Source organism: Equus asinus, chromosome 17 (assembly GCF_041296235.1).
Source record: "Equus asinus isolate D_3611 breed Donkey chromosome 17, EquAss-T2T_v2, whole genome shotgun sequence".
NCBI lineage: Eukaryota > Metazoa > Chordata > Mammalia > Perissodactyla > Equidae > Equus > Equus asinus.
In genome coordinates this window covers 11,736,652-11,748,038 of record NC_091806.1, presented here as the reverse complement: position 1 = coordinate 11,748,038, position 11,387 = coordinate 11,736,652, and the positions used below count along the sequence as shown (strand labels likewise).

Genomic DNA, 11,387 nt, shown 5'->3' with positions numbered 1-11,387 from the left:
TTTCTTATAATACCGGAAACTTTTTTGACAAATGCTGCATGTAATCCCAACCCACTCAGTTCCTCTAATTTCCAGTAGACAGGTTTTATTTAATTTAGAAGAGACGCAAGCAATAAAGTTACTGTAAAGTCTTGCCAAGGAGTCGGAGCAGCCCTTTGTTATTAAAGGTATATATCTGTTCCCTCTGTGAAGAAATTTTCTGTCCTAAGCAGTATTTAAAATGATTTTTTAAAAAAATGTCAAAAAAACTCTGTAATCCTACTTTGGTAAAATATATCTGTATCTCTCTCCGTCAGTTTGTCTATCTGTATACATATAGGAAAGTCTGGAAGGATGGATACCAAAAAGTTGAAAGTAATTTTCTCTGGGTAGAGGGATTTCAAGGAATTTTTGCTTTCTTGTTTGAATTTTCTACATTTATAAACAGAAATGGTGCTTCTCTGTCATTATGTGATGTGACATGTTAAGCTTTTATGGTTCGTGTGGGTTTTTCTTTAATGTTCTTGGCTGTAAAATAAATATCTCTAATTTTTAAAATTTCTAAGCATTTTAAAAAGTATCCCTCCCTCCCCCTTCCATGACTTTTTCCCAGCTCTTTCTACTAAAGTATGTTTTTGTGTGTGGGGTTGTTGTTTATAATCTATATTACAGAACCACAGGAGAAGTTGTATCAGGTGTTGTAAGTAAAGTATTCAACCAACCCAAAGCCAAAGCCAAGGAGCTAGGCATTGAGATTTGTCTAATGTACATAGAGATTGAGAAGGGAGAGGCTGTGCAAGAAGAGCTCCTAAAAGGCCTGGACAACAAGAACCCCAAGATCATAGTGGCCTGTATAGAGACACTGAGGAAAGCCTTAAGGTAAGACCTTTTCTTTTTGCTTTAGTTCCCTTAACTACACTTTCTCAATTGAGTTTGGGTTCCTGGTTTGAACAGAAATGAAAACTGCTGGACTTAAGTTGACATGCCACACCAACCAGGACAGTGACCTGGAAAAGCTGAAGTCATTCCTCAAGTGGGACACTTTGTATTCAGTAATTTTAGCCTTTAAGTGTGTTGTGTGGTTATTTTATCTAAATCCCTTTCTAATGAAGATGAGCAGGGGACATTTCTGACCTGTTCTCGGATTATGAGTTGGCCTTTTCACAGAAAAGCACCCCTTAGGGTACTTAAGCAGCTCTTTTTCTCTTGTTATCCTGAACCATAAATTTCTGACTTTCAAGTGTTGGCTAAAAACAGTTTGTTGGCTAAAGCAAATCTTTGTTTAGGTGCCTTTTTAGTAAAGTAGAAGCAAATGCTATATGCCTTTTAAACAGAAACATAGCAACAGCAGATAGAAAATAACTCGTACTCTTATGTAATAAGTTATTTTCAACCCTAGAATTTCTCGTCGTTTCGTGGTAAAGTTTTTCATGAATGGGATCTCTGTCAGGAACAAGTGGCTGTAATTTGCTATGGAAATCTGAATTAGACAAACCACTAGTTTGTTCTGATTTGGCAGTCCTTCTAATCTGATATCCTGTCCCAATACTATCCACATGAGGGACTTTAGAAAGCAGCTCTAGTGAAACCCTAAATGTGTGACCTATGGGAGTGAAGATCTTCCCAACTCAACTCTCTTGTGATTTCATGTATGACCTCCTTCTTGGAGAAAATGCTTCCTTTGGTGTTTATCTTATGTGAAAGTATCAAAATTCTTAAATTTTGTTAAACTATCCTCAATTTATAAGTCTTAAACTTTTATGTTGTCTTTCGCTTGGTTCATAATGTTCTTTTATAAAATTTGACTTTCACTTAGATTCTCGTGAATCTGAAGAAAGTTTTCCTTGTTTCTAACCTATTATAGTATATATAGTTGGCATGTGTTTTTATGAGTAGTAAATAGTGTGCTCATTCTCTCATCTTTGAAATTTAGTGAATTGACTTGGTCGTCAAGACCGTGCTTGTCTTAGTAGATCTGTTCTGTCCTTAGTATCGGATCTCTTAATAAAAATATTTATTATACTATACTCTTCTACCTTTAAATTAGAAGTTTCTAATCTAGAATGCTATAAGCTCTGGTTATTTCATTTTTATGCTGACTGGGAGAATAGGGTAGAAGAAGAACAAGTTAGGTGTATCTTCTCAGTCTGCCTTGTCCGTGTGTTTAGTCCCATCCTTGGCTGGTTCTTTCTTTGTCCTAAAGCATCTCAGAATCTGTGGTGCAACTAGGCAGCTCTCTGGGACCTTCAAGAACCTTGGGCCGAAATGTTCAGTCCTAGGTTCCAGAGCTATCACTAACGTAGATAGCTTCAGGAGACCAGATATGTTCTGTGGCCCTTAAAATGGGCTTCTGGAACCTTTTTATTCCTATAGTAATATGTTTAGTATCAAAATTAGGTTTTGTTTTGTTAAGGAGTCTATTTTCCATGTGGACCTGCGTCATCTGTTTTTTTTTATATCTTTTGGAAGTAGGCCAGGATAGAGAAATAAAAAAAATTCAGATGAAACAGTAGTAACATAAAGGAAGATTAAGAGATCCAAAATGTTAGGTTCTTCAGGCACCATGATGAGTATCGCTAAACAGAGCGGTTTATCATCCCCATAAGTTCTTATTTTTCTTTAGTCTTCAAGGTCAGCTGAGCCAAGTTAAAATGTTCTTTTCTATTAAAATAAAAGGGATTTTAAAGGAAGTTGTGGAGATCATGTAGTTTATTTCCATGTTATGATACCTACATCTAAACTATTTATACAACCAGGTGTCTTGTTAAATATCACTTTCCTGGGAGGGTATTTTCACAGTCTCCTCCTTTATCTATTGGAATATGTCAGTAGCTATTACTGAAAAATTTTGTTGCATTTGTGCACAAGATAAATTTGTATATATCAGATAATAGGTTAATAATATTTATACGTCCTGCTGCAGAATGTCTGTTTTTTCCTAAAAAATCTCTCTTGCTTCAGAATTTGTTATTCAGAAATGTTAGCAGTGAATCAGAAAGCTAAATTTGGCCAGTTGGAAACTTAAAAACACAATATGTGACAGATATATAAGGTTAAATGTGCTACCTTTTTAAAAGAAGTCAGAATGCACCTGTTTTTCCTGTGAAAAACTGAAGCAAAGAGAGATTTAAGTTGCCTGGAGTTACAAGGTGATAGCTTTGAAGTCAGGAATGGAACACAAACTGGCAGGATAGTGATCTGTCGAGTTGAGTGAACCACCATAATTATAAGAACTATTAAAAGTTTGTTAAAAGTAGATTTCACTCATCTAAATATTTAGAAACTGGTTTGTTTATATTTTTAAGCTTTTATGTGTATATACATATATATTTAAGATATTACACCAGTATTGGTCTTTTATAGATTTGAATTATTTCTAGTCTGGTTACCTAGAAAGATAGCTTTAAAATGGTAATATTATTTTGGACCCTAGATATTAAATAATATTCTTGGAAGAGTGACATCTAAACATAGATCTGGTTATGAGTTTTTTTTTTTTTTTTTTGCTCCCTTAAAAAAAGTTAACATATCTAACTCTGTTAATGAGTAGGTATGGAAGTATGAGTGGGTGAAAGCTAACACTTTACCCAAGCATATTGCTTGTTGACAATTTTTTTTTCCAATTTTTCACTTCTAGTGAATTTGGTTCTAAAATCGTCTTACTTAAGCCAATTATCAAAGTGTTGCCAAAACTCTTTGAGTCTCGAGAGAAGGCTGTTCGAGATGAAGCCAAACTAATTGCTGTGGAGATTTACAGATGGATTCGGGATGCTCTGAGACCCCCATTACAAAATATAAACTCTGTCCAGGTAGGCACAAAGGTTTTTAGTTATCTTTGCATAATATGAAGATGTTTCCTTCTTGTCATTGTTGTTGAGGTCCTGTCCTTGCAAATAACTATTTTTCATTCTTAATTTTGAAAACAGTTGATTTTTCTGAGCATAGCTAACAGTGTCTGCTGTTACTTTGTCCTCTCAAGTTGAATACCGTGCATTCAGGGCCTCCAGTATGTTAGTGTTGAATCTATAGCAGTTTTTAAAAGATTCCTTTATAATGCTGTTGGGTGGCAGGACTTGATATCTGTTTAGACAAAATGCATTTTTACCTGTTTTTATTAGTACAGTTGGTTTTGGAGACTTTATCTGATATAAACGTATCTGAATTCATGAAGTAATGAGAGTGTCCTAAAAAGTGGATTTTATTCTTTTTTCTAAGTGCTTAATCATATATCTTCAGTGTAGTAAATTTGTCAGTTTTACTTATGCTACAAAATGTATGCAATTTAAATTTATCTTTTCTTGTTTGATCTGTTGGGGCCACATAAATAAGAAACTGGGTTCTGATATGTTAGTACGTGTAAATGTGAAGTCTGTTCTCTAGCGGCAGAGATGTAGATGTAGATGTTTAAAATATTTTATCGTGTTTGCAGTTGAAAGAACTAGAAGAAGAATGGGTCAAACTGCCAACAGGTGCTCCTAAACCAACTCGATTTTTGCGTTCCCAGCAAGAACTAGAAGCTAAATTGGAACAGCAACAGGCTGCTGGTGGTGATGCTGAGGGAGGTAAGCCAATTCTAAACACTGGTTTCTGTAAAAATTAGCAAGAATGGGTCCTACCACAAGAACCTATGTTCACTAGACACCTTTTGTAGGACTGCCTTTTAATAAAATCTAAGTAGTTCATAGCGTTAATAACTGATCCCTTCTGTATCAAGGTTTCATCTAGAGTATGAAAGGACTGATAACTGTTTGATAAGTAATTAAGGTTTGTTTTGTTTTTCTCCTGGAAGGTGGTGATGATGGTGATGAGGTACCACAGATAGATGCGTATGAGCTTTTGGAAGCAGTAGAAATTCTTTCTAAACTTCCCAAAGACTTTTATGACAAAATTGTAAGTAATGGTAAACTTTTTTCGTTTATTTCATTTTAAATCGTTACTTGAGTATAATTAGAGAATGCGCTGCTGGACTCTTTTCCTGGTGCACCCCCTTCCACCCCGAGTCTTCCCTAATCAAGTGAGTCAGCTGCTGCTTCTTTGTTCTCGTACTACTTTGTATAAGTATCTGCTATAGCACTTTATTGTACAAGTCTTGCCAAAAACCAGATATTATTCTTGACTTCTCCCTTTTTCTCGTCTTTTTGGTTTTACCTCTAACTCTCTCTCAAATTCATCTCCTTTTCTCCATCCCACTGCCACTGCTTTACCCCAGGGTTTCTCAACCTTGGCATTGTTGACATTTTTTTGCTAGATAATTCTTTGTTTTGGGGGGCTGTCCTGTGCATTGTAGGATGTTTAGCAGCATCTCTGGCCTTTATCCACCAGATATCATTAATAGCATTCGAAGTCATGACAATCAGAAAGGTCTCCAGATTTTGCCAAATGTACCCCAAGGGACAGAGTTATTATCCCCAGTTGGGAAACAGTGTTATCCCAACCACTGCCATCATCTCTTGCCTTACGTGCTGCAGTAGTCTCCTTATTAAGACTCCCGTCTCTGCTCTTGCCTCTTTCCTGTAATATTTCACAATGTAATTAGAGATGTCATTTTTAAAAATGCAAATCTTCCTGTATCATTGGCCATTAAAACCCCTCAGTGACTTCCAAGGGTTTTAAGATGATGTCTGAGATCATCCTGTGGCCGTTGAGGCCATCTATGGCACCTTTGGGGCCCCCACTTACCTTCCAGCTGCATCTCTAATTGCTCTCTCTCCAGGGTCCAGTCATACTGAACTTCTCTCAGAATGAAATGTGCGACACTTTTGTCCACCCCCAAACTCTGGGCTTTAACATATGCTGTTCTTTCTGCCTATAATGTGCTTCTCCCCCATTGACTTCATAATACCTCTTTATCTTCTAGGTCTCACCTTTAGCATCACATTTTAGGGGAGATCCTACCTGACAGCTTAAACTAGGTTAAGTCCTCTTGTTATATTACCAAAGCATCTTGTACTGCTTCTTTCTCTCTTTCTTTTCTTTTCCTTTTTTTTTTTTTTTTTTTTGCTGAGAAAGATTTACCCAGAGCTAACATCTGTGCCAGTCTTCCTCTATTTTGTATGTGGGTCACTGCCACAACATGGCTGCTGACAAGTGGTAGAGGTCCATACCCAGGAACAGAACCCAGACCACCAAAGCAGCACACGCCAAACTTAATCATGAGGCCATAGAGGCGGCCCCTTGTACTACTTCTTTCATAGTGGTCATGACCTAGTAGTTATTTATTGAAGATCTTCCTAGCTCTGCTATCAGCGATTTGAGTATTCTGTTAACTTCTGACTAACAAATAGATATTTGATAAATTGAATTGAACTGTAATCTGCTCCAGAGTGATGGGTTTGTCATCTTCTTTGTATTTCCAGTTCTTTCCAATAGTGGATATTTAAGTTATTGAATGATTGCTTGATCTCTAATGAAGCATATCTCCTTTATGGCCATAAAAATGAAAGGATTAGCATTGTATCCCCAATCTAGAAAGCTAATCTCCAAGATTAGAACAGTTTTGATTGTTGGTTACGTGATTGTTCTTTTCTGGTCTCTTCAATGTTGTCAATATGGAAATTCCTTTCTCCTGTAGTTGTGCCACTGTGAGATGTGCTAGAAATGCTTTTATCAATGTTTTCTCTTATACCTGCTTACTAACATTTGCCTAGGAAATGAGAAGGAAAAGTCTATGGCATCTTATTCTGTTTACTTATTATAGAACTTTAGGTTTATGAAATGTTCTGAAAATACTTCTTATTTATGAACAAAATTTTATATATATGAACAAAACATTCTGATTGGTTGCAGTTTTGCAGTTTTGTTTTTTAATGAACTTTAGAAAAAGTTTCTAAAAACAAAAAATAGTTACATATCTTTGAATTAGTAGTGTGGCAGAAATAAACTTATTTTGCTGTCTTGTTTTCTGTTCTACAAGTGACTCATATTATGTCTTACAGGAGGCAAAAAAATGGCAGGAGAGAAAAGAAGCCCTGGAGGCTGTGGAAGTACTAGTGAAAAACCCCAAGCTGGAAGCAGGCGATTATGCGGATTTAGTGAAAGCTTTAAAGAAGGTGAGTGCGAGGGGTTTCAGCGTCGATGTCCCAAGAACAGACTAGGCCGTTGAATCTCTCTTCATCAGTCATCCTTTTTTATCACAACTGCATTGCCATTTAAGGAACACTGTTGGTGGTTTTTAAATTATAAGCATTCATTTTTAAAGGATTGTTTAAAATGACTGTGGTTAGTCTGGAGAGATTGGTTTTCAGTCTTGGTTTAGTATCACTTTGACTTTAAATAATGCTATTTGATAGCACGCACAAACCTCAAGGAAAAGAGGGTCTTGCTGATCTAGAACCAAGTATTCCAGTTTTATAATTCTGTAGGATGAATAATTTAAATTGGCTCTATTTAATGGACCAAATATTAAATATGAAGAATGTTTTCTCATTAGCTAGCAGATGATGCTACACTGTATTGTGTCAGCGTGTAAAGCAAAGGATGTCCGGATATGTGGTCAGTCATAAAGCAGGCAAGTACTAAATAAAGAAATATTTTTAGAAAACACTCCTGGGGCCCGCCCCGTGGCCAAGTAGTTAAGTTCGTGCTCTCTGCTTCAGCGGCCCAGGGTTTCGCTGGTTCGGATCCTGGGCACGGACATGGCACCACTCATCAAGCCATGCTGAGGCAGCGTCCCACATAGCACAACCAGAGGCACTCACAACTGGAATATACAACTATGTACTTGGGGGGCTTTGGGGAGAAGAAAAAGAAAGAAAAAAAAGAAGAAGATTGGTAACAGATGTTAGCTCAGGTGCCAGTCTTGAAAAAGATAAAAAGTAAATACTATTTTGGTATTGCTTAGGTCCAACCAAGTTGAACAATGAGGTGGATATTTTTGTGTATAATGGCTTTTCATAATATCTGAAAATACAGATCAAACACTGTGGCTGTAGTTAATAGAGCTTAAGAACAAACTCTGAAGACATCTCCTTGAATACTGCAAGGTTGAAAACTTTGTTTCGTTTGCTTCTCAGCCTGAAATTACAGAGGATTAGAATGTTGGGGGGGAAAAGGTTAATCTTTAATTATATACACATGTAAGTACAGTAATTCTCATTATTCATGGTAGTTATGTTCTATGAAGTTACCAGAACACTGAGTTAGCGAGTGCTGAACCATTGCTCCCAGGGGAAACCGAGGGTTAGGGTCCTGCGACCCTCTGGTCACAACATATTCATCAACCAATCAATACATAGCCTTGTTTTATTCTGTTTGAAGAGACCTTATTTAATATATACTCTTCATTCATTAAGATTGAACTCACGGCTAACAGCGCAATAACTCATGGCCGAACAAAGCTTCATCTAACACATGTATTTTGCACTTAGGAATGCTAGACAGTGCTTCAGCACTACATTTGGGGGCCATTGTAAACAGTGAAAGCATCAAGAAAAAGTGCAAAAGTGCAAAAAAATGCATCACTAAATAGACCATGAAAAAGATGCTTGTTTACAGTATGAGAGCTGAAAGAAGGCAGATTTGTTCAGTCTCAGCTGGGAATGTGCACATCAGGCAACTCAGATTTTTCACAGCCCTGTGCTTGTCTGTGAATGACCAGGAAAGTGCCACAAGTATTGATTTTGGGATTATAAATAAATTTTAACAGGAGGGGAATTCGCAAATAGGAAATCTGTGAATAATGAGGATGGACTGTGTTTTCTCATAGTCAGCCTTCCTACGCTTTCCTCCTAGTGGGATTTGGAAGCAGGGATATGATTTGTCAAAATCTTTGTTTAGTCATCAGCCCTCCATCTTGAAGCCACAGACTTAGGCAAGATTAATTAAAAGGGAATTGCCCCGAGGAAAGAGGTTTCACCAACCCGGAGCCTGGGAGGAAAGAGGAAGAGTAGAAGGCTAAGAGAAGGGAAATGAGATTCTAGTGGCCTTGAAGAGAACTTTAGATTCTCTCTAAGTTCTGGCATATAATTTTTTCCCCCTGATTTTTATCATTTTATTTGGAATTTAATGCATCTCCAAAACCTGAATCACTTAGGTGTATTTATATCTGAAGCTGAAACCCTGTTTAATGTCAAATTGACAGAGCTGGAATTTTCAGTTGTCATAACAGCTAATTTCAAAGGCAGTACAATTCATCTGATTAACCATATTTGTCTCCTTAAATATAACATCTACTACCAGTAAATATTACAAAGAACTTTTCCCAATATTTGACATCAATTAAACTTCTCAACAACCTTGAGAGATAGATTTTATTACTCAGATTTACAAATGAGGGAAACAAGACGTAAACAAGGAAAGTATCTAAGGTCGTTAAACTACTAAGTGGCCTGGCATGGAATTTTTATCTGGAATCTTATTGCTCTGTGCCCGAATTCTCAATGTCTCAAATCAAAGCTTTTATTTTTTATCTGATGATAAGGAATATTAATTGATGTTCTCTTCCTGCATTTTCTTAGGAAATTAGCTATTCAAATAAAGACTGTTCTGTGATTTCCATTGGCATTGTGAATATAAATCTAATCTCTCACTGTGTTCTATGTAGAGAGGATCATGGAGTTTGTTACTGGGTAGACACAGACAATAGATATCTGTGAGCTCTAGAGTAGCGGGAGAAACTTCTTTCCCTCTTGACATGGTGGAGTGGGAGCAATCAATTCAAGGCTAGAAACAAGTAAGAAGAAACTTAATTTTGTGGCTAAAATATTTAAAACAGTGAAAAGTTAACCTCAGTTGTATAAATTAACATGAAATTTTTAAAAATTTTTATGTGATTTTACTTATATGTAAACACACAAACTTCGTATGTATGTTACAGTTGTCCCCCCCTTAACTGCAGGGTCTCCATTCCAAGACCCCCACTGGATGCCTAAAACCATGGACAGTACCAAACTTTATATGTACTGTGTTTTCCTATACATACATATACATATAGTTTATAAATTAGGCACAGTAAGAGATTAACGACAATAACTAATAGTAAAATAGAACAGGGGCTGGCCCGGTGGCACAGTGGTTAAGTGCGCACATTCCGCTTCGGCGGCCCGGGGTTCGCCGGTTCAGATCCCGGATGCAGACATGGCACCGCTTGGCACCCCATGCTGTGGTAAGCGTCCTATCTATAAAGTAGAGGAAGATGGGCATGGATGTTAGCTCAGGGCCAGTCTTCCTCAGAGAAAAGAGGAGGATTGGCAGCAGTTAGCTCAGGGCCAGTCTTCCTTCAAAAAATAAATAAATAAAATAGAACAATCCTAATAAAAGGTATGTGACTGTGGTCTCTTTTTCATTTTCTATTTAATATTTTTGGACCATAGTTTTATAGTAATTAGAGATTTAACAAAATGTTTGTTAGGACCCTGATCTCCTCTTCTCATTAGGAAAATGAATTTGCCATAGCATGAGTTTGGAGGGAGAATATCCTTTAGTAAAGAGAGCAAAAAGCTTTGGAGTCAAAAGAGACCTTGGTTTGAATCACAGCACTACTGTTGGCTGGCTCTATAACCTTGAGCAAGTTAATCTCTATTTGATTTTTGAAATCTGCAAAATTGAGATAATACTTACTTTATAGGGTTTGGGTGAAAATTAGATGAAATAAGGATTATAAAACGCCTATAAAATTATGGTGTCTAATGTGTTTTTAATAAATGTTAATCTCATCTCTTAAATTTTTACTCCCCAGTGCTCAGGGAGTGCTTATGGGTGCCAGCTAGAACTTCCTTGCATGCTATGTATTAGGGGTCGTTTAATTCAGGGAATCTAGGATGAAGTGTTCTGCTTATGGAATACCCGATCTTGGAGACTAGATAAAATCCAAGGTAGCGGGCCAAACCTGTGGCCTAGTGGTTAAGTTTGGCCCAGTCTGCTTTGGCGGCCCAGGTTTGGTTCCCAGGCACGGACCTACACTGTTCATTGGCAGCCATGCTGTGGCAGCAACCCATGTACAAAATAGAGGAGGATTGGCACAGTTGTTAGCTCAGGGCAAATCTACCTCAAGCAAAAAGAGGAGGATTAGTAGCAGATGTTAGCTCAGGGCCAATCTTTCTCAGCAAGGAAAAAAGAAAATTTAAAAAAAATGCAAAGTAGGGGGCTGGCCCCGTGGCCGAGTGGTTAAGTTCACGCGCTCCACTGCAGGCGGCCCAGTGTTTCGTTAGTTCGAATCCTGGGTGCGGACATGGCACTGCTCATCAGACCACGCTGAGGCAGCATCCCACATGCCACAACTAGAAGGATCCACAACGAAGAATATACAACTATGTACTGGGGGTCTTTGGGGAGAAAAAGGGAAAAATAAAATCTTTAAAAAAAAAAAAATGCAAAGTAGAATGGAAACATTGCTTCTACCTGGAAGAAGACTGAAAAAACAAGGGTTTGGGCACTTAAAATTAAAGCAGCTTTTTAACACCAGCTGACTT

The 11,387-nt window shown here is 37.4% G+C and overlaps 1 protein-coding gene across 3 annotated transcripts in view; it reads left to right on the top strand.

The window, feature by feature from the left end:
• Positions 1–11,387, top strand: part of CKAP5 (cytoskeleton associated protein 5) — a 94,785-nt gene that overhangs the window by 30,711 nt on the left and 52,687 nt on the right. For all 3 annotated transcript variants that reach the window (XM_070487604.1, XM_070487606.1, XM_070487605.1), the window contains exons 4-8: positions 652–858; positions 3,617–3,788; positions 4,409–4,541; positions 4,769–4,869; positions 6,915–7,028. In XM_070487604.1, coding sequence (XP_070343705.1) covers positions 652–858; positions 3,617–3,788; positions 4,409–4,541; positions 4,769–4,869; positions 6,915–7,028 — 727 coding nt within the window. The remainder of the gene's footprint in view (positions 1–651; positions 859–3,616; positions 3,789–4,408; positions 4,542–4,768; positions 4,870–6,914; positions 7,029–11,387) is intronic.